Here is a 24,668-nt window from a genome sequence, read left to right on the forward strand (position 1 = left end):
AAAGAACCCTGGCAACGCTTCTACCCTGCCGGTCTTATTGCCTTGCTCTATTATTAAGTGCTATCTCTGGATGGCAGGAGCATTCAGACTTAGCACTTAAGAAATAATGCCCATCATCCTGTAAACTCACAGAATGCCTTGAATGTCAAGGACACATTCCAGAAGTTAGGTTTTCGTTTGAATCGGCACTGACTAAGGGTGCTCTTTTGTTTGCAAGTCAGAGGCTCAGCTGAAATTCAGTGGTTGTCTCTTAAAATCATATGGGCTTGAAAGCTGAGTGACTTCTAGAGTGGATGTACAGTACTTCCCTTTGACAGGGAGGACAGAAAACTAAAGCTGTGCATGGTCCCACAATGGGGCTAAGCTGAAAAAAAGACATTAAATGTGCAAGATCCAGATTGTCTGCTATCACACACACAAATTACAAATTTTATAAGCACAGTGATTTTGTTCCTTCGATGTGCATGTAGCGCTGAAATAACATAATGACGGCAAAGGGCTTGTAAGAGATTAAATTCATGGCAAAACAGAGTTTCAAGAATAAGATGTTCTAAAGGATGTTCAGGAGATTTGTTCCTTCCTTTTGGTATGCGACAAAATGTGATGTTTAAGATTTATAGCGTTACATGGAGGAGAGTGTAAATTTACAAAGAAAACATAGTAAAGGTGCATGTTTACAGCTAACCATTTGTGCGCAGTATTTTAAAGCTAACTTTTATTTAAAAATCACCCATAATAGTTTATCTAGGAGATAAATGCATTAAAAAGACTTAGAAATATTTTTTAATAAGTCATTGTTTTTTAGTGTCAACACACCGTTATATGTAAATGAGTCCCACTATTGCTTTGCCCTATTGTCACTTGTGGAATACTGGTGCCACTGAGAATCGAATTTAAAAGAGATGCTTGCTCACATTTTAAATTTTCATAGCAGTAGTTATTCATCAAATGATAATCTAATGCTGTCGAAAATCTGTGTTTATGTCCACACATCAGGTGTTTTTGGAATAGCAGGGATGGAAGTTTTACAGTCTCAGTAAAATATGCCAGGTTTTGAAAGGATGCTGCCTCCTCCACTACCTAGGATACAATACCAACCTGGAAAATTGAAAATTCCCTTCGACACACATTTTTGGAATGTTTGTGCTATCACAACAACATGAGCAAAACAAATTTATTTATTCTTAGCCTCCCCCCAAAGGTGCAAAGATATCAACAGCATATCAGCCTGACCTAGATACAGCCCAAATGACACGCGCTTCTACATTCATATAGCCTCATTCCCCATGCCAGGAGGAAATCTGTGTGCTTCTTTCTGTGCTTAAATTAAATTCACTTCAGAGAGGTCTTATACGTTTTTCCTCTGTTTTTGCCCTTTCCAAAGGTGAAAGGTTCCAGGGAGTGCAACTTAACACTGGGTTTGTTTAAAGACCATATGGATCTTTGCAACCCCACTGAGTAAGCCACCGGGTAAAAATAGAAAAAATACAAAACGTAGCGGAAAATCACAAAGCCGCATGACACAAGATCTTAGAATTCAAGGCGGCTCCTCTGGGAGACAGGGTGCTGATAAGGTGGATGTTATTAATGAAAGCAGAAAGAGGTGTCAATTGAACAGTGTTTTCTAATGCATCAAGCATCCCAGGTTTTTTAAGGACTGAAGCCTCTCGCTGGTTTGAGAAATAAAAAACCAAAGGTAAACAGCTCTTCTTAGAAAACTGCGGATACAGTAATTTCAGACGACGGCTCCCCGCCCTCAGACAAGAGCTTGCGAGCACTTCACCCACTGGGGTTAAGTCATACCGCAGAGTTTTCCTCAGACATGTTCCTCATCAGCCTGCTGGCTTTTTGAGTTGTGTGAGGGTTTTCGTAGCCTGCAGAGCGAGAGAAGGTTATTATGGCCAAAGTCTCATCAAGTCCAAAAAGACCTTCACCTCCCCCCGTCTATGTACAAAACTCCTAGAGACAAATCCACCTGGAGTCATTCTGTTTTAGTTGTCCACAGCTATTTAATCTAACTCGCAGCTAGACGGTACGTCTACAACACAATTTGTTTGTGTTGTATCTGGTGTTGTATCCCAAAGTAGAGAGATACATGAACTCCAGAGAACATTTACAGTCCCCACGAGACATCAAAATTAAATCTGTTTAGTTTTTATCAGTGCATGCAAGTAAGAAACTTATTTGTCAAATCTTATCCTGTAAAATGTTCAAGTCTGGCAGCACTCTGTTACGAAATCGAATTGTCTAGTCCTCACAATGTCAATGATGAAGTCTGATTGGTGACACTTGGAAGGTCTACAGTGAAATCCCATAGACATGCCGTCACCTCAAATTGTCGCAATTCGGCATGACTGAAGAGAGAGACCCGTCTATTAACAAAAGAGATAATAGGCAATTTTATTTTGTGATAATCGTATTTACTTGTGCTTTACGATAGCAGTGAGATGACAGAGAAGGGCATTATTATTACTGTTTTCTATAATTATATTGCGTTATATTACTATATTAATATGAATTATTAGATTTTTATTATTATGTTTGCAAAAACGGCTAACTCTTTTCAAAAATCATGTTTTTTTTATTGTGTTTTGTGTTAGTTAGCCTAGTGTTTATTTATTACTTTTTTCAAATTTTTACTTAAAAATACTGCAGTTGGGTAGTTTTGATTGTATTTGTTCATGTGTCTTTGTGAATGTGTCTGATGTATCGTCTTTAGAGATTAGAACATCTTTCTTCATCTGAGCTGACAGCATTATGTAGCCATTCAACTGTTCAGACCTGAAACCCACCACCATTTATTGATAAAAATCTAAGCCTCACGGGATAGAAAGATTCAGGACATATTCATTCATTTGGAAAAAACTTTCTGTGATGGCCACCATGGTTGTCACCCCACTATCTAAACAAGGAACCTGGCAAAAGCTTCCTTCTCTTTGGCTAAAGACCTTCCCGAGGCAACACAATCAGAGTGAGACAGCTGGTCAGGGTTAGAGAGAAGGTGAAAGGAGATATAAAGCTGCCCAAATGCCTGCTTAGACACGGAAACCAGGCGTTTTATGGGAGGCTGAGGGAAGCTTGATTGACTGACTCCTGGCCCCAAAGGCTGTTCAGGGGATGTGGTGACTGGCAGGTCAATCAGGGCCTCAGCCCATCCGGTCGGCCAATCAATTATCAGAGCTGATGGCAGATAGGAGCAGGAGCGCCACGCTTGACATGGCCTGATCCCATCACCTATATAATGCCTGGACTGTTTAAATAGTAATGCAACCCGAAAAGACGGACCTCAGCATATGGGAGAATCGAATCATAACACTCTTCTCTGTGGCTCTAGGGTAGAAATAAGCAGACAATCTCTTGAGAAATCATTACTCCTTTGAGGAATGGTGGTGGGATGATGGTTCAAAAGCTCACTCTCCTCTTTAAGATCTCTTTGATGGTTCCTTAAACTTTGCCCTTCGACCTCCAGCTCATAGTGGGGATCATCCAAGCAGCAGAGCTACCTGCCATGGATATGGGTGGCACTTCTGACCCATATGTGAAGGTCTACCTTCTTCCAGACAAGAAGAAGAAGTTTGAGACTAAGGTGCACCGGAAGACACTGAATCCCGTTTTCAATGAGCAGTTTAACTTTAAGGTAGGTCATGGACATTTACATGCAAACATTTGGCGGATACTTTTATCTGAAGTGGCTACAAGTGTAATTGAGTTTAAACACACAGAAAGGTGCATGAGTTTCTCCATCAACTGGAAACTTTGATTGTTTATCTGATTGTTCATAGACGTCATGTTGCCAAAAAGATCCAATTTGATAATCACCCCAGTTAGATCTCCTATTTCTATTAAATTGCTAAGTGAAGTGTTGAATTTGAAATAGATATCTGTGCCGGGGTTAGCCAGCGTGTTTATTTGTTGTTTAGCTAAGCTCAATTTGACTATGATGGACATGATTCACAAAGCAATACTCTTTGAGGTAGCCAAAGCTCTGACATGTAAACACAAGTGCCTCCGTTATTGAAATGAAGAGACTGGAGAGCTGGTGTGTGTGATAGCGTCAAGGACAAAATAGCAACCCTTGGATCTTATCTCTTTCCCCGGCCAATCAAGCAGTTTGTCGCCATGTTGGAACAAGTCCATCGGGATAATGAGTTTTGTCTGAAAAACGGCTCAATTTGAGACAATCACGAATCAAATCTTTCTCTCTCTCTCTAAAACACACACACATACATGCGGAGAATAGTTTAACAGTCTTATAGTTTCATTCGTCCTGGTAGGTAGACATTCAGTTATTTTTACCTCTAATTTGTACAGGTTCCATATACTGAGCTGGGAGGCAAAACTCTAATGATGACGGTGTATGACTTTGATCGCTTCTCCAAGCACGATGCTATCGGAGATGTGAAGGTGCCCATGAATAAGGTGGATTTCAGTCATGTGACCGAGGAATGGAGGGACCTGCAAAGCGCTGAGAAAGAAGAGGTAAGGACAATGATATGTCTATGTAGTAACATGACCAAAACTGATGATGTCATTCATTTCATGGTTATACTGTATATTGGACTTCTTACGCACAACTTGCTGGATTCATGATTGTGATGTGAAAAACTGATTGCAGTACAAAAAAGATTGTACACAACAGATAAATTAACAGGAGGGGGATAGAAATTACACTGTAAGGTGAAAGACTTGAGGGTTATCCGTCTTCACTGGAAATGTTAGTTAATCAGCTGGGCCATGCCAAGCTTTTATTAATAAAAAGTGTGGCTTTGCAAGCACTGGTTGGGGAGACTCAATTTTCATGGTAAATGTCATGGAATATAGCATTTAAGCTGGGGTTTCTATGGGAACCTTGTTTTTGTGCCACTGTTCCTTGGTGTAAAGGTTAATTATGATGCCGTCAGATGCCTGGGAGTTGAAGGCTATCTACATGCATATAAGGTTGCGCCCCGTTTTTTCCATCGTAACACATCACGTCCAATGAAATGGCACTTCCAAGTCAAGCAAGGCTTGAGAAAGCTGGAGCTTATTGACTTTTACCGAAGGACCTCTTAAGTGGTGTCCTGAGGGTGGCACTTAAAGTGCCTGTAAAAAGCTAAAGGAAAATCCACAGCAAAGAAATTGGATCTCCTCGCAGTTTCACTCAATTCAGTTTTTTTGTGTAATCTCAAAAAATTAAAGTTACACTTTTTCTGCACAACCAAAGACTGAAAGCGAGATTATTCTGTCTGGCTGTATTGTTGTTGTTATTTTGAATCTTGGTAGCTAATTGAACTTATTAACCTTGTGGGAATTAAGCTATGAAATTGTATTTCTTATGCTGATGACCTTTTAATTGACAGAAAATCGATTGTGGGGTAAATGGCTCGAGGGCTTTGAATATAAAGTGCTGTAACCTTTCCCCCGCCTGTTGTTTTCTATATGTTGTATGGGTTTGCGCATTATTTATAAGAGTGCTCACGAAATATTAAATGTATTTTACAAACAAAATGTTGTTTCGTATGAATCAGGGTGCCTTTATTGAGTTCAAGAACCTTGCTCTTTAATAAGAATAGACACCCTTAAGAATGAATTCGATTTTATTCCTATCCCTGCTTCCTATCTTTTTTGTTGAGTGAAAAAATAAAACCAAAAATATTTTTGTCATCTGTTTGCTTACCTGCTATATTTGCTTTACTCTGAGATGCTTCTTTCCTTCTTTCCTTAAGAAGCATTGATTTTTGTCAGAGAATGCACTCTGTGAATTAAATTCAGACTGGGTTTTAGTTTTTTTTAGGTGTTTTTACCAAGCTTTGACAAAGATGTCACTGACTGAACTTTACTATTCTTTACCACTCACAGCAAGAGAAGCTAGGTGACATCTGTTTCTCTCTGCGGTACGTGCCCACTGCTGGCAAACTGACTGTGGTCGTCCTGGAGGCCAAAAACCTGAAGAAGATGGATGTTGGTGGCCTGTCAGGTGAGTCCAGTTTCTAAGTGAGACTGTCAGCTGGTGTCTGGCACAAGGATAATGTTTTGCTTTTGTTCGACCGTATTGACGAGTCTTTTTTCACCAGCTCTTTTCACTTTTTAATGACAAAGTATACATTGTAATGGCCCTTTACTTTATTAATTAGCATTGTAAGTCGAATTCTACTTATATGCACATTGTTGTAAAGCTACAAAGTTTTTTTTCATAATCATCAGTAAAACGATAGGGCAAATAACGAATACATTTTTTTTGTCCTTGAAGAAGGGGGCCGGGGGGCTGATAGTTGTAAGGAAGCTACACACTTTCTTTTAAAATGAAATAAAGCATCTGAATGGTTTTGTGACCATTTACAAAGTCATGTGACACTGTAGGTTTCCCGTTTATAACCATACCATGATTCTGAATGGTGCATCCTCACAATTCATTTGAAACCTTTTTGTCAGTATGTTAGATACGTGTGTTTTAAAGGTTAATATTTGATTTGCGAGACAGTAAAATATAAGAAAAATAACAATGACGATAAATCTCGATAAATTATATTATATATTACGTTTTTTTTTGCTGTCACACCACAGGACACATGGTTTGGTTTATTTGTCAACTACCCATTTATATATTTTCATGTTTGCTAAAGGGATAAATGTCTGCACACTGAAGCAACACAAATGTGGGCTTTTAATCAGTCGGTTCTTCATAAGGCACAATCTTTTCTTTACTGTTTTCTTGTCCTGTTTCGGGTGGGATGTGTATATCTATTTCATATTTTCATCATTTGCAAGTTTGCGCAAACATAGTATATTACATGATATATTACGTTTCATGAAACTTTTAAATACTTTCAAATAATCTTTTTCTGCTGATATATCCAAGGCCATGTCGGCAGGGAAAAGTTTAACCAGTAATATTGTAGCGTTTCCTTTCCGTTCGAAACTTGTGGATACAGTTCAAACCTACATTATTCTTCACTGAATACACCCTGAAAAACATATTATGCAAATGAAAACACAACCCCTTAGCTTTACCAGGTTGTCTGTATGTTAATACAAACTCCCTTGACTATATCGTTCACATTTAAAGTCATGTTATGCACAAACAATCATTTACAGCCACCAATCCAAAAACACTGAAATGCAGCTTGAAATGTTCCTGCATTTCCTGAACCTGCGCTTGTGCGCTTTATCAGCTGAAGTAATACAGCTCTGGTGAATATATGAATACATTTTCACCATGTCAATTTACAGCTCAGCATTCAGAAATCAGTCCTCATCTGTCTCATAACTACTTGTGAAAGATCGCCTCAGCCTGCTCCATCCATCCACCCTCATCCCCACTGATTCTGTCGCACCTGGTCCATCTCACCCTGCTGTCAGGGAAGCAGACAGACCATCAGCATCAGTCCCACCTGCCGGGAACCAAGAGCCCCTCCTCATCATTCAGACAGAGGGCACACGCAATTTCCACCACAGGCTAGAACAAACTTTCTCTAGTCCATTAGTATTCCACTTATAGCTGGCTATAAACCGTCAGTCACGTTTCATGAGGTACTCCAACGCAGTACTGAAAATAATGTGTTATGTGTCTATTTAAAGCGTTGTGTTTGGAGGACTGTAGTTTTCGCGATGTGATAACGGCAGCCCCCAAACCTCCCACCGCGAGTCATTGTTGGGCCTGTTGCATTGGTTGTTTGCCAGATCGATCAAACCCTGTGCGAAAATTGTGCGGTTAAGGGTGCTTTCACTGTCAATTGCTGGGTTTTTGGGCTCAGGTTTATATTGTTAAATATTTTTGACAAAATCCTCAGTAAGTTCCCTACTGAAAAACTGTGTGTGCATTTGTGTAGTTTATTTATGTGGAAGTGGTTAATAATTTAGTTAATTGTTGGAATGGGGGAGTTATTCTCAAAGGAATGATTTCTGGGTATGTTCAGGATCAGAAACAATAGCTGCATGGATCATGCCAATAATTAGTGACTGTTTGCATTCTGATTCAGCTACAGGGAGGGCAATTCATCAGAACACTATAATTTATGCTTTTTTCTGTTTAAACACGGTTCTTTTAGTTTAAATAAATGTAATTTTCATAATTTCTAAAGAGCACTGCTTACTTTTATGTATTTTGGCTCATCATGTTTTAGGTTTATAACTATACATTTAGGCATTGATTATAAAATATTATTTATTTATAAATGTAGCTGCAACAAAATATCAAATTGAATGGGATTTATTAGTAACACTTTACAATAAGGTTTTGTTTGTTAACGTATTTCACGTGTTTCCTCAGCATTTTTAAGTCTTACACTTTTGTCTACACCGGATGCAGCACAATGCGACGCGACAAAAGACACGCATTGGAACCCATTTTTATTTTACATTTTGTCCACACTGGATGCACGTTTTGTCCACACTGGATGCCGGTCGCATCCGGTGTAGACAGTGCTAGTTAATGTTTACAGTACGAATATATTTTTTAATTAAACATTGTATTTGATAACATTGCTTAATTCACAATGAACTACCATGAATGAACAATAAACTGTAAATAAGTATAATGCTCATTGTTAGTTATTGCATTAGATAACAGGAACCAATGTTAATGAATGAGATCTTATTTTGCTTCCCATTTATTTAAAACAAGCAAAACTGTTTACAGGAGAAGGGACATTGTATCCAGACCAATTGCTTGCAAAAAATGGCTCTGAAAAATGTGTGTGTATATGGCACATAACATCGTATACATGTACATGCAGTTACATTTATACTGTCTATTTTTCAAAGTGGGATAAATATCATAATACTTGTAAATATCAGAAACCACTGTATGTCAGTTATGCTATTTATTGAACGTTATTTGTATACTGTATATTACACACAGTACTTGTATTTTATACCATAATGGTGAAGTCACATTATTTACCATTTCAAAAAGATCAACCTGGAATTTGGCACTAGAGTATGAGGTCTATTGGGATAAAATAGGATGTAAAATGAATAAGGTCAAAGAAGGAGGTTTTGATGTCCTTCAAAGCAGCTTTGGAGCAGTACATGCAGTCTACCACTAGGAGACACCTACGGGTCTGTAGACCGTACTTGACTGTGTGCCTACATGTGAGAGCCAATGAAAACACACCACATCACAGGCATGAGCCAGGATTTTTAGTATCCTTTTAGATGAGGTTCTCAAGTGACTGTATGAAACATAAACACAAGACATTACAAGATCTGCCAACTCCTTGAACCACAAAGATTTCCAAAATAACCTCAAAACCTCAGTCAAGTTGTTGCCAAGCAACCTCTTTAAAGCATCACCATTAATAGTGTTTGGCAAGGGGAAGTTCAAGTTCAACGTCACATGTGAATTAATTGATGGAGCAAAGCTTTTTTAAATTATGCAGTCTTTGTATTAGTTCAATAGGAGGTGCTGTTTTGCTCTTATTGCATCCTATATAATCTGAATTAGTTGGATTGGTGCTTTCCAGGTGTGGCCTCGATATCATGAATCACATTTGGTGAGGTCACAGGTCTTCCGTTGTGACTTTCATGAAATTATTTTGTTATACTGTAGTTGTGTAGGCTCAGATTAAACAAGGGAATGAGGGAGAACCATAAAAAACATAAAACAGCAATTGATCATTGAGCAAACATCACACCATGTTACTATAAGAATCAAGCATATATGAATTTATTTATATTTTGTATAAATCCTGTTATTTATTCTATCTTGCGGACTGTATGTAAACACCTGGTGTGTGAAATAGCTTATTTAGTTGTTGCACTATGTATGACCCCAACTAGTATGACCCCAACTGTATGTCATTGAAAGACTAAGCTTACATCCGCTTTACACACCTATCACTAGGTCTAAAGTTGATAGATCTACAGTACATTTGGTATCAACACACCAAAGAAACATTGTTTCTCTGTTCCTAATATGGTATGGGTGCGAAGAAATTTCTAAATGAAGCTGGCAGCTGCAGTTGCAGGGGAGGAGTTAAAGGATGCTCCGGCCAACTTGTTTAATTTAAGTCATTTGAGATGGATTGTCATTTCAGGGCGGCAGTGCACGTTCAGATTTTAACTGAAGATTTTGAGGGTACATGAAGTTTAAAAAGAAAATGACCAACATTGATAAGCTTTTTACTATAAACGCTGCAATATTTCATGAAAATTAAGAATTGTGACTTTAAGATCCAAAAACAAAGATTTTTGAAATGCCTCGTGGACACAGTACAGCAATGTGAGGTACAGAAAAGAGTGACTTTAATGACATATTGGACAAGGAAGGTTTTTAAAACGTTGTGAAATCCTTTATACTACTTCAAAAACTGCTTCTACATCCATTTTATTGTATGGCTCATGAAGGCAGATGAAATATCTTATCACCACTTCCTTACGGTTGCAGTGTAACATAATAAATACACAATCTCCTCCGTTTAGAAATAGAAGGGCGTATAGACGTGAAATCTGATATTTTGTGATATTTCATCCTTTATTTGTGTTGTGAGCTTTCAATCAAAAAGCTATTCTAAGAAAGATGCGTATGCGGCAGAAGTGGGTGAGGTAAACAGATGATAAGAGATGCATGATGGGAACAGACAATAGAAGGAGAGAATGGATAGAATCTTGAGGCAAAAGTTGATGTGTCTGTATGTGAGTAATGCAACAGGAACATTTTCTCTGGGATGCAGCAGGGCACACAATTGTCATGCACAGTTAAGGTGTAAATAAAAATCTTCACAAAGGAGATTTAAATGGTGCTGTGGGTGTCAAGCAGCAATGGGAACTATGCAGATAAGAGTTCTTGGTGGTTTTAGGGCTGCATAATAATGGATAAAATGATAATCACAATTATTTTGCGCAAAATTTTAATCACGATTAAAAATAAATTTCACTTCAGCATGCTAAGCCATTAAATACATTACAATCCACAACTGTTACACTGTATTTCAAAGTGAGCTATCATCCATAATCTTTTGATTAAAACTTGATTAATCACGATTAACACGATTAATCGCATTGAACTGGACTAACTTACACACAGCAGCTTAACAACTTTATATATCCAACTGTATTATACATGTTCTTACATGTTTTTAGATCCCTACGTGAAGATCCACCTGATGCAGAACGGCAAGCGTCTGAAGAAGAAGAAAACGACAATCAAAAAGAACACCCTCAACCCTTACTACAACGAGTCTTTTAGTTTCGAAGTGCCATTCGAACAAATCCAGGTAATGAACTTGCTTCTGTCTTTATTCGTTGAGTCTCAATGCTCCGGTACCAAGCCCTGACACGCCAGCAGCCAATCCAGAGCAAATTCCCATTTTCCATGTCTATTGTCGACAATTATTGTTTGAACGAACCCTGCACATCAAATTTATAGACTATAATAGGCCAGCTAAAGCCCAAAAAGTAACTCGGGAAGCGCGATGAAGCTCCGCGTGAGGCTTTCAAGAAGTTTGGTTGCTAATTAGTTGGAGAATAAATGGATGCAATGCTTGCTCGTGCAATAAGAGTAAAATTGCTTCAAATTGATTTAGCATTTCACGGATCAAAGGATACATTTTATGCTTCGAGCAAGCTACTTTGAATGCAAAGTGTGTCTGGTGGTCTGTTAACCAGAGAGCCCTTCCTCGTCGTTCAGACAGGCGCTTCTAAAAGCGTCTTTCCTCAACTAACAGTTCCTAGCTCATTGTATATACCTCAGTATTTCATTATATGCCAAATTAGCTTCGGCTCCTGAGAACAACGGCCCCAGGCTTGTTCTCATTGGTCAGTGGAATCCAAGGATAATCAAAGGGCTCTTCTGAAGACGTTCATATTGTCTGCTTGCTTTCAATGCTTAGACAAATCTGGCTCTGAGCAAACTCCGAGGAAGCCATTGACCCTGACCTTTTTCCTTAAGTTCTGTGTTTGCAAGACCATTTACCGTAGTTATCAGGACCTCTTTGATGGCACTCTGTGGCCTTTTTTTTGGTATCTGGCAACACGCTCTTCAAAGACCAACACTGTTACAGAGTAACAGACCCTATAACCGACTCTCACACTGAGATAATTGTGGTGGTATTTGTGAAAATGGTCCGTGACACGAACTGTTGCTTCACTGTGTATTTTAGATTTTCGAAGAATGTTGTGAAATGTTCACCATATTTATCACCGTGAAACTTACGTTAACATAATGCAACCACAACATGTGCAAATAAACAAAAGGCTAACTTGGTCATAAATGTATTCTTTGTGGAAATAAAACTCTACACAAGCTTTTGAACGATAAAGTCAGAAGTTCCTAATCGCTGTACGCCGTTGTATAATCGTGTCTCTTTAATTTCTGTTACAGAAAGTTCAAGTTGTTATAACTGTTCTGGACTATGACAAGATTGGGAAGAACGATGCCATCGGCAAAGTGTTTGTGGGCTTGAACAGCACAGGCACCGAGATCCGTCATTGGTCAGACATGCTGGCCAATCCAAGGAGACCCATCGCTCAGTGGCACGTGCTCAAGCCAGAAGAAGAAGTGGATTCCCAGCTGGCTGCTCAGAAAAAATAGAGCAGCCCAAACCCCCCAAACCTTTCCGTGTAGTGCTCTTTACCCAGTGCGTGTAAATACCTTCATTCAGATTCATGCACCCTCATTTTTTATTTATTGTCTTACAAAACTGCCATTCTCTGTATTTGGACGACCTATCTCCTCGAGATGTTGTGTTGTCACTTCAGTTTCGAATCCTTACTGTCAAAAAAACTTTTCCCTCTCCTTAATCGTTTCACCGCCATCCATGACCTTAAAATCCCCAACCAAATGCCCCCTTCTTTTAAGCAATATGATCTGTATAGATAGCGCATGACTGGAGGAATTTATTGTACCACAGGTGTATATATCGGTATGCAGACAAAAAAGATTTCTAGTTTATGTGTTTGTATGTTGTTACCCGTTTCCTAATCTGTGTATATCTCAATGTTTTTAATAAGATGTTCTATTTTAAATTATGTAAATGCAGACATAGAAGAGACAATATTATATATAACGGGATTTAAGAATTTTACCTTATTGCATTCCACTAAAATATACGATATACAGTTTGGTCCATAAATATTTGGACAGAAGCTAATTTTTTGTTCTTTTCGCTGTGTATCCAAGTGTATTCATTTTTGTAATGGATATTGTCTTAAAGTGCACACTCTGAGCTTTATTTAGAGTGTATTCTCATCCAGATTAGCGGAAGGCTTTAGCTCTTTAATATGAAGCTCCCCCCTTTTTCAAAGGACCAAAAGTAATTGGACAGTTGAATCAAAAGCTGTTTTCTTCACGGGTATGGGCTTCTCCTTAAATCATGAATGAAGCATGCTAAAGGTCTGGAGTTTATTCGACGTGCGGTGATTGCATTTGGAAGCTGATGCTGTGAACCCACATCATGGGGAGATCTCCATGCAAGGGATACAGACCATAGTTAGATTTCAAAAACACAAAAATCCACCAGAAAGATGCCAGGAACATTAAGACCGGCCAAATCAACAATTTGGTTCATTTATGTGAAAACAAAACACACCGCTAATCTCAGCAACAAAAAAATTCAAAGCAGTTGGTGGATGATGACATTATCCTATCCATGAAAAAGAAAATCACCTTCACAACATCCACAAGTGAAGAATTAAAGCTAAAATAAAATAAAAAGGTGCTTCTGTCCAAATATTTATGGACCTAACTGTAAATCTATATATATATATATATATATATATATAGATACATATTTACCAGTTAAAGAATTCCAATCTGCAAGATGCTAGTGGAGGTAAACTCACTTCGTAAAGGACGATATTTCGCTTCATGTTAACATGAAATACACACACAACACAAAGGCCATTAACTAATATGGTTTCATGATATAAATGTAATATGCTGCTGGAAATTATACAAGCACATGATTTCGTAATAACGTTTTTGTACTCATTTCTCAAACTGAGGACCTGTGCGCTTCGCTTCTTAAACTACTATATATACAGGAATTGTTACTTGACGAAAACCAATCAGCCTTTTCTTTTTTCATTTCTCATACCAACAGACCTTCAAATGGTGATGCTGTTAACTTTTAGTAAAACGGGTCCCCAGTTTGCAGCTTTTTTTATTTTAAGTTTTTTTTTATTTCTGAAAGCCTTTTATCTTCCCAAATCCAATCGGTCTCCTTTACAAAACTGGAACCGACAATTTATGGGACAGTCAAAAGCTGTAGCCATTGTGTCCTTGAAGCTTGATTAACAATGTGTTTGTGAACTGCTTCCTTTTAATAGTCTTGTTCTGTTGAAGATTTACGGTTCAGCCTCCAAAAATTGAAACCAAGAGTTTTGACTCTAGCTTTAGGACTACTATTTTTTAGATTAAGTCAAGTCGTCTGAATATTTTTGGTAACTGCATGATTTTTTTTACGATCTTTGCTAAAGGCTGGGTAATGGGGGGGGGAGTTCTATTTACACCGGGGCGTCTATTTCAAAAGACTCCCTTGCCTTCAATCAAAAGGTAATCAACCTTTGAGGGACCGGCACAATTGAAGTGGTCAGTCCAGATGAGTCAACATATTATACGACGTTGGCGGAGGAGAGGCGAGCTTTTAAACACTGCCATTCTTTTCAGGGAGGTACCAAGTGTACGTGAACCCTCCCTCCATGCACACTCCACTTAGAATAGTGGTTGTAACTTTGGTTCATTGAGGAACAATGTATTTTGGCCACAATGGTGCCCTAAACAGCAGTCTTTGCTTTTTGTTGCCTTCTGACAGTGAGAATAGAGTTAGCCATGCTTAACTGCCAATCCTTTCCCCCTGTGGCTACTGTTTTGCACTGTACCATCTATAAAAGTTTCATGTAGGACATCAGGTTGGAAAATGAGCTCCAACTCACGTCCAAGAGCTCAGCTTGCACAGTATATTCAATCAAAACCACACGAAAGCAACAACGGCCGGTTTTTAACGTCTCGGCCAAGTTTAACACCACAAGCATTAGCCAATCTTTAACAACAACCGTAAAAGTTAATGGTCTGCACAGGTGATTACGTTACATTCTATGTCCTTTACTACGGGTCTAACAAGTGGGTGAATAGGAGTTTAGTCCATTAAAACCATGAGTTATCTCGGAGGAACCTCTTGTGTACACTAGATGCTAGCTTCAGACGGAGTTACTAAGTGTTTTCAATGTTACTATGTAGGTGATGGCACTGTACCTTAAAACTAAAAAGAAGAAAAAAAGCTGTTTGTCATTCCATAGGAGTCTTTAGAGACGGCTTTGTGTATCACTGTGACTGCGGTGTGTGCTTAGCGTTGTAGTTCTCAGTAGGTAGCGACCACCTTGTACTATAGTGATGTTGTGCTACCATTCCTCTATTGCATAAACGGAGTGCAAATGAATTAACGAAAGCACATCAGTCAAGCATCGTCAGTTTCTAATAACCGTGTGCCGGCGCAGCGACAAGAAGGCAAGATGATTCCAAGCGCGCGCGGGTCGATTCACACAGCATTTTGTTGAGCACTGTGCAATATTTGTATGTTCATTCCCTAGTGTTCCAACGGGGGGACAAAAAACACAAAAAACAAAACCCTATACAGTTAAATGTACTCCATAGAGCGTAGTCTAGTAAGGTCACAGCACATGTACACTGTGTGTAGTGTGTAGCTCAAGATGTGTAAACCCGTTAGGGATTCCTCCATTTCTTTTCCCCATTTTTCCTGCACACAGATCCGACCATCCAAATATTTGGGTAAATGTTTAGGATGTAATCTAAACATGAGAATTTCTATATATAAATGAAGATATACATATATTAAAATCCATACCCATCCAAAATAGGTGTATATATTTTTATATTTGTCCTGATATAATTTCCTCATCACCATGGATATAAGAGAACTGTATCTTGTTATTGAAACTTATATGTTGTACTATTAATGATTGGCTGTACCATTTTGTTACCGCTGTTATAATGACATTCATGACTATTATCTGGTTATTGTTCCTTTAGTGCCCTATTGAACACCATTTTATATTTATTATGGAAATCAGAATGTACAGTATGGACTGTGTGTTTTGTTTTTACTTCTTCTTGTGGGACCAATTATAGTTGGCACTTTCATTTCAATGTTGCAATAAATATTGATTCGTGTGTTTCATTCATAGCTGAATATGATTTCTTACCTTGTCGGAGAGATTTAACCTGGACGAGAACTCCAGACATCTTTAACGTATACTCGCAACTATAGGTACAAATTATTACTCTACTAAAGCAACTCCTATGTTAACTTATCTAATCTCATTTATCTACAATATCTTAATATATATACAACTCTTGTTTAAAAAAACAAGGATAAAATGCCGTTTTCGAGAATTATAGCAGTAATCTACTTATCTCTTAAGGGGGATTTCAATATCAGGTGTCTACTCGTCAAAAAAATTCCAGAACTGGACATACAGAACAGTAAAAGACAGCATTGCTTATTGCACTTCAGAGGTTTGTAAAGTAGTATGAAAAGCCATTTCTAACCCTGCAAAGCAATGCTATCTTTTTCTCAAGCTTACCAGAGCACGCCAACCGCTCTGACAACTGCACCCAGTAAGCGCCACATAAGAAAATTCCCAAACAATACTCTGATACTCGACGTCGACAAAAAGCCACATGTAACCTTTCAAGAAAAAGCTGTGTAAAGAATTAGAATCCGATGCTGTAGGGAAATCCTAGTTGCCTTTGTGTATATCAACTGCCTGCTTGAGTATTTTTGTGTGTGGAAATTTTCTCTGTAATCTTGTAGAACTGTTCGGGGTGTTTTCCCTGCCATACTGCTGGCCCAAGCGGCCAGCTGACAGTTATATTGCTGTGTATACCTTCATTTTTGATGAGGTGTTTTACAATTTAGTTTCACTTTGTGTAGTGATTCACTCTGTGGAGTTTCTGACTGTTGTTATATAACTTCATATACACAAATGTTCAATAAAAATGTTTTATTTCCTGTTGATACAGAAATTTCTCAAGAGCTTTTTTGTCTTTGAAGGGTCATCCACTGGAAATTGCATCTGATTGAATGACATCCAAAGATTGCCATGTTCTTTACAAAAATGGACCTGTAGGTAACAATGTTATATATTTTTTATAACTGTATATGAGCATCATTTTTCCAGCAGACATACATTTCAGAAACATTTATAGGATGTATTTTGTTAAAAGAAGTGTGAATTATGGTTTTAGACTTGTAGGAGTGGTTTTAAAAGATCCATTCCAGTGTGCCTTGAGATGTAAAATAATCAATATTGGTTAGAATAAAATAGATGACAGCAGAGGGGTTGTCACGTCGGTAAATGACCGTGACATTTCAAGCAAGGTCAATTTTTGAGACCAGATGTCTCAGGGAGAAAGAACGAACTGAACACATCCAGGGGTGGGCAACCTTTGCGACCAAAAAAAACCATTTTGGGCCCCCTCCCACCAAATTAAATTTGCAGCAAAATATATGTAACCTTTAAATTACTATAACGCAGGTTGTTACGCATGTAAGGTAGTTAGCAATTTATACATTTTCGTCCCTGGCAATAAGTGGGAGTGTTGCAATCGGAGAGTAGCGTCGCAGGCTTCAGCTCTGTGAACTTTTGTTTTGGCTTCTGTTTTTGCCTCATACGGACATCATGCATAAACATTATGAGAAGCTCGCTAGCCAGACAGTATTTAAACTATGCCGGCTAAAGACCTAAAAGTTTGGTTTAAAGACAAAAAACTTCCCAAGCATAATGTTTTCTCACCATTCCATTTCTAACACACGCACGCATACAGTGTTCAGCGCTGTCTCACATCTGTCAAAGCAGAAATAAAACCGCTGCTCTGTTTTTTTCTGTCCTCTCCGGTCGTGCTCATATGTACATTGCATGCACTTATTTCGTTCTATTCGAATGAAATATCTGAAAAAGTAAATACATTTACCCAGCTGTATGGCTTGGTTAATGTGTATGCTGTTTCAGATATTTCTTGAAGAAATCATGACAAAAGTGGACAATATAGACGGATTACAGCAGCAAGTGTAAACGTGTGTTTCTTTCGTCCACTTATGATCCGATCGACCAAAACGCATCTTAAGACCAGGCATAAACAGGGCCTTATAAAGACTACAATGAGCCACGGGTTGCGACCCCTGCCCTAAATTTACCCCTCACAGTACCTTCGATTATTTAATAAACAAGTTTATTAAGCCATTTACAATACAAGGACAGTTGGGGTGTCCTGATAATGACGCAGGTATAGTGTTTTTTCAATGTTATGCTAATGTAAGATAAACCTATGGAGCCCCTTAGGGGACAGGAATGTAATGGATTTTTTGCTGGATTTTTTGCATTAACTCCTGCTGCAAACATTTTCAGAAATGTAATTCCCGAGATGTCCCCTAAAGGGCTCGGTTCAAAACAGCACAAGACATCTGGAGACATATCACACACACACACCGATTGCAGGAAATCTACTTGTTATATTGTGAAGTTACGATGTTCCACTGTATGGAGTACAATACTAGATTAATACTAGCAAATACTGCACATGTGCCATACTACTGTATGAAAAATAAAAATAGTATACTACCTGAAAAACATCTGCTGTGTAGACATATCTAATAGATGTCTTAGAAAGGGCAGTTTTACATACATTTTAAAACACTAACATATTCCAAACATCTTCTAGATGTCTATATCTAGGTGTCTCAGAGACGTATTGCAGATGAGTTAACAATAAAACAAATGTGTGCTATCAGGGATTGATGGTCATATAAACAGCTAGTGGTAAGTGTTTGTTTCTGTTCTCTTTCTGTCTTTGAAATGTAAATGTAATCTAATTGACTTATTGATTGGTTTGTTTTTTTCCGTTTAATTGCTGAAAAAGATTGAAATAGGACAATACAAAAATCAAATGCTTCTATTGAGCTTCAATTTTGAGGTTTCAGACTAAATATACATAAATCTACAACTAGTCACTTATGATATACTGGAAACTAAACATGAGGCTAACAAATTTTTATTTTGTGATGGTGTTGCTTAAAGCGTAAAGAATAAACACTAGGATAAACAGTAGAGTAATCCATACATAGCTTGTGTGTTTAACTATTACCTGCATGCATTTTGAGGCCAAGTCTAAAATATCAAAGGTGAAACATCACTTCCATAGGTTTTAATTCAAAATCCTCCGTTTCAGGTTTACTGAAGCCTGTAGAGTTATCCTCACAGTAGATTGGCTGTCAGGAGTAAGCACATGGGAGCGCTGATAATGAGATATGGGCTCCTTTAAGAACAAGATAAGAGAGGAAGCGTGTGTTTGTGGGGGTCCCCATGCTATCAGCTCCACAAGATCAAATGCATTTCGGTATACATAACTTTGACCACCTCGCACCATTACTTACAAATTCCTCAGCAGCCTGCTGCTTCATCTCGGAGTAGATCTCCAAGGTCTGCTAGACCGTGTAGTCAATGCGAGATGAGACCTGTGACCAAGTGTACGATCAAACTCGAGCATGAGTGCACATTTTTGAGAAGAGTTATAAATCCTTCAGAATACAGCGAGTAAAAAATCCTCATGTAATTTTTTGGTAGAAATTCTGTTTGTTAGGAGGAGATTCAATGATTATCGTGATAAAATGAACGAACATCATAATCCAATCATATTATGTCATTCTATACAGCAATAATAGATACTTTTGTGATAGGTCTATGGTTTTCTCATTAAAGCTAGCCAGACTCATGCCACTTTCCTGATGTTTTGTGACTCCAGACCACCAGAGGGCACATCTCTGTGAGACTAGCTTGTAACAACCTTAACAAACTCAACAAAATCTTTGGTTTGTTTTTAAATGTTTCCAATGAAATGCATGTTAATACCTGTTACAATTGTGGGTTCCAGTTGTTCTTTGCGGTCTTTCTACATCCTTAATGTTTATCAACGAAAAATATGTGAAAAATAAGCGCAAGAGCAATGTTAGCAAAGCCACAACTTTTTCTATTGTCACATGTTTTGTAACAAATACAGACTGAATACAGTAGGCTACTGGTTCTAGATGTCCTGTGAATGTTTAACAGTTGGTCAGATGAAGTTTGATAATACACATGATTCCAGTAAAGTTGTTGGACACACAAAGGCCGATGCTGACCTACTTGAGGTGGGATTTTATTTCTTATAACGGGCATAAAAAAGTGTCACTGAGCCATGAATTCATATTTAAACTGCATTGTCTCCATTTATTAATTCAGTCAGCGTTATTTATTTTTTACTTTGACAAAGATCTTTGTAAAATAATCATAACAGCTACAGACACAATTTATTTACACTGAATTGACAGTAAAATGTTATCTTAAAGTGTATAGATGACATGTTTATTGGTTGTGTTTCAGTACTCTAGTTAGAGGACATTCTGGTTGTTTATTTCCTTATTAATCCAGTCAGATCCACTTTATGTTAATAGCTGCCTGATATCAATTCCAGGAGGTGTGGTCAAATTGGCCAGTTTTCAAATTGTTTCTGGTTTGATCCTTGATTTAGCTTTCCATGCGAAATCTGAATCATATAAGAGGGTGAGAGTGCTTTGCTGAAAGTTCTGGAACTGCCTGTTTCAGTGATGCTGGTGTACATTAGCTATCAGTAAAACGTATATGTCTAAGTTGAACATTCACATTCATTTATGGACAGAGAATTACCTTTTCCACTTGAAGGAAAGCAGAAAATGTTAGCAAATATCAAAACTTCACCTAGCTGGGATTTTTAAACCAGAATATTCGATGGAAGGCAAATATATAAACGGAATCTATGGAAGGCAATTTTCATATTTGCTTGCATTAAATTCAAAGTCTAGAGCAAGCATAGGAGACATTACACACAGAATGGGTGTGATTTACAGGTAGACGGTGAGTATTGTGTCTTTGCAGTGTTGAAGGTCACTAATGTTTGTGTCTTGACTCTTTCAAGAAGAATTTGTTTGCTTCTCCATGAAAATGCGAATTTAAAGGAATGCCTGTCTTGCAACGCTAGAATGGGGGATGAAGCAATTACTGAAGCATTAGTGCCGTATCAAGCATTCCACTCACAGGGTGAGAGCTCTAATGTCCACAAAGGCAATGCTTTATTAATATGCAGCCTCACCTTACCGCATGCATCCTCCGGATAGCAGTGTGCCTCCTGCAATCTCTTGATTGGTTTAATGATATCCTGCAGTGGCAATATGTGCCTTTTCTATTCATAGAGGAGTCAAATCACAAATATGGTGCACTGGGTGAATCTTTAAAAAATGGTAAGTTGGTAAAGTCATAGTTAAAGCATTATGCCAAAGAAGCATTTTTTTATCCCGACTGCATCTGAATTCCTTTCCTTTCGTATCTCATTCTGAAATTGAGAAATGAAGATGCAATTAACTATTCATTTTACACAAAAAATCCCGCCTGCAATTAAATACAACAAATAATATATTTATATCTCTGCTCTACAGTGACATAGAGAAACAAAACCAACGTTCCTGTGCGCATCTTGACCTGCTCTTTCAGTGGTATGAATTTACAAGATTGTTTTTTGTTGTTACATGTTGTACTGCATTGCATTTTCTTAATACTCGTAGTCTAGTTTCAGTTAATACTTTATTAATGAATGCAAATCAATTCTCATATGCATTATACAATTAATTATTAAAAACTAAGAGACAAAAGCATGCTATCTATGGGTGACATCAAACATATATGAAGTCACAGGGCAGTGCTACAGAAGCTTAAAGTTTTGTAGTACAGGCCAAATGGCTATAGCACGAGTATGAAAAGTGTAGCTCATAACATGAATAGGCAGGTAAAATACAAAAGGACATTAATGTTACAGATGGATACATTACGTCCATATCATTTTTAGTTTTTCCCAAATTCCTTTTTACTTTACAATAGTAAAAACATTTCCCATGAAAAAATTCTAAATACAATAATTATGTCATTATAGTCAAATTGTTTTGTTTAACCTAACTATAGTACGTGTTAAAATACACGGTAGGGTTAACTTCAGTTTATAAATTTACTTGAAGAAGAAATGTTTCATTGAGCGAACTTTTATTTTGGCGGGTCGTCGCAAAAACCCTTGAGGTTCAGTGTGTTTGATGGTGGCTTCACCCAAACAGTGAAACGCTTGTAAAATAAACTCAGATCAGCTCTGTGGATGAAGTTCACGTGTTCGTATCCTCGTAAAGTGCGATACAGACGAATCCATCAGTGTCACGCTTGTAAAGTGTTAAAGTGTGCAACTGAAGCCGCGTTCTGACTTGACTTTGAGCATGAGAAGATGGTACGAAAATGGGCGCCATTCCTCCTTTTTTCAAATTTCTGTACCGAGAGGTCACGCTGTACGTTTTGATATGAATATAAATCAGTAGCAAAACTTGAGAGCATGTCGATTTTAATTTGTGACATTTTAAAGTAAGTGTTTGTACCTGTAAACTAACATGTTCACTCACAGCCCCAATGTGAAAACTGAAGTTGAATGTTGAGATTTGCAGTCGTGGACAAAACTCACAAATCTGTCTTTTGAAGTTGCAGAAAAAAATAGTCACATGTGCATATACAAAATACATTGTCAGATACAAGTGCTTAGCACATATTAACACGTTTTCCTATATTCAGATTTGAATTTCAACCACACGTAGGCGTCTAGAACCTCTCAAATTTATCACGGCAGTTTCAAATCTTCCCGCCTAGACTTCTGCTTCAGCGATAAACCGGTCGCAAAACTAACTTGAGCGCTTGATAGCTCAGAGGCGAGAGAAAGAGGCGCATTTGATGACGTCATGCGGCTGATGCACACCGCCCCCTAATGGCAGGAAAACCACATCTTTCACGGCATCATTCACTGGGACAAGCAGAGGACATATTTTAATAGTAGAATTGCGCTTACGCTGTTCCTTCCATGTTTTCCCACATCGTGCAGATCATAGGGCTCTAGATCAATGGACTCAATGCAGAGTTGTAGAGACAGAGAAGCCTTGGTTTAAGCCCCAGCTGATGAGTAGAAGGTAGGAGGAGCCTGCCTGACACCAAAGAGGTGGAGCAGCACCACCAGTAAGAGGTTCGAGCAGGATGCTGCATGAAAAGATGAGGTAAGTGTTGAAGCTGTGAAGGCGGTGGGGTTGTATGTAACTGTGGGCCCTGTATGTAGCCTGGTGTGTTTAAATGTTCTGACATTTCTTATGTGTTGCAGGGGTATGAAGAAAAATATACAATTATGTGGAGAACTGACCTCTAGAGTGTGCAGGTCGCAGTGAATAAAGAGGTATGAGCTCTAAAGGCACTAAACATCTTGGTCCTTTGTTCCAGCCGGGCTTGTTTGAATGTTCTGACATTTCTTATGTGTTGCAGCACGAAGAGGCGGAGCCTGACACCAGGGAGGCGGAGCCTGACACCGAGGAGGCGGAGCCTGATACCAAGGAGGCGGAGCTGCACCTGTTAGAGGAGGTAAGTGGAGTCAATCGGTGTGTTCAACTTCATGCGGTTCCGCAAAAACCGATTAGCGGATGACATCACATTACCAGGAAAGAGAGTGTCAAGTGTCGACCGCATACACTTGAATAATTCTCACGGTACTGTAATGCCATGCGATAGTCAGTTCGAGCGGCAGTGCAGGGGGGTGGTATGCTTAAAATTTTTTTGAGGCAATTTTTTATTTTTTTTAGGCCCAAATATTGGAATCTGGAGCATAACCCCCTCTTTACACACTCTGGAATCTCGGGGAGAGACACGCTCCGGTGCTTCCCCCCTTCTGCGGGTATACCCTTTATTGGACTGCGCATTTCACACATGGGTCAGCCACCCTGTGTGTTACGGATTACGGTCAACGTGTGCATGTCAGCCACCTGGCCTTGAACCTTGAATCTTCCGATTCAGTGTCAGTGCTCATACCCCCTGAGCCACTAGGTTCTGCACACTTCTGACGATGCTCCTGGCGTGTTCGTCTTTTGTTATACCCTTTAGATGCGTAGGAAAAGTGCACAAGCAAACAAAGGCTTACCTGGTCTTGAACCCTGAACCACCCGGTCCGCTCTCAGTGGTCTTACCACTGAGCCACTGGGTTCCGCAGGTTTTTGTCGATACTCCAGGCATGTTCTTCTTTCGGTATACCTTTCAGATGCGTAGGAAAAGAACAGGAACACCCAAACGCTTGAGAACTTGGTCTTGAACCCTGAACCACCCGATGACCTGTCAGTGCTCTTATCACTGAGCCACTTGATCCTGCACGCATCTAGGTGCTCTCCTGGCATATTCATTTTACATTTTAGATATGTGGGTAAAACACATACTCATGCACATTCTAAGAACCTGGTCTTGAACCCTAAACCACATTGTCCAATGTCAGTGCACTTACCACTGAGCCATTGTGTCCTGCACACTTGTGGAGGTTCCCATGGCTTGTTCGTCTTTTATTTTAGAAAAATGCAGCAGTATGCTAATTCTTACAACCTGGACCTCCTGATCAGTGTTAGTGCTGATATCCTCTGTGCCACCAGGTCCCACACACTCTTGGCACATTCATCTTTTGTTCATGCCACTTTGATCGCATCAGAAATGTACAATGCTACAAATTCTCTGTCGAGCTGGACATGAACCCAGAAGCTTCTGATCCCGTGTAAGTGCTCATGCGTCTGCACCAATGGGTCTTAAGCACGTTTGATTGTATACATCTAGATTGC

At 38.7% G+C, this 24,668-nt stretch overlaps 1 protein-coding gene and 1 long non-coding RNA gene across 3 annotated transcripts in view; both read left to right on the top strand.

The window, feature by feature from the left end:
• Positions 1-13,568, top strand: part of syt1a (synaptotagmin Ia) — a 69,487-nt gene extending 55,919 nt beyond the window's left edge. For both annotated transcript variants that reach the window (XM_079454134.1, XM_079454135.1), the window contains exons 5-9: positions 3,470-3,637; positions 4,312-4,479; positions 5,839-5,956; positions 11,062-11,195; positions 12,302-13,568. In XM_079454134.1, coding sequence (XP_079310260.1) covers positions 3,470-3,637; positions 4,312-4,479; positions 5,839-5,956; positions 11,062-11,195; positions 12,302-12,511 — 798 coding nt within the window. In that variant the 3' untranslated portion in view covers positions 12,512-13,568. The remainder of the gene's footprint in view (positions 1-3,469; positions 3,638-4,311; positions 4,480-5,838; positions 5,957-11,061; positions 11,196-12,301) is intronic.
• A 9,394-nt stretch (positions 13,569-22,962) lies between these two features.
• LOC306893174 lies at positions 22,963-23,437 on the top strand. The gene is made up of 3 exons (XR_013786549.1): positions 22,963-23,081; positions 23,183-23,254; positions 23,341-23,437. It is a non-coding gene; the product is annotated as an uncharacterized lncRNA (long non-coding RNA).
• The last annotated feature ends 1,231 nt before the right edge of the window (positions 23,438-24,668 follow it).

Source organism: Barbatula barbatula, assembly GCF_947034865.1.
Source record: "Barbatula barbatula genome assembly, chromosome: 4".
Taxonomy (NCBI): Eukaryota; Metazoa; Chordata; class Actinopteri; order Cypriniformes; family Nemacheilidae; genus Barbatula; species Barbatula barbatula.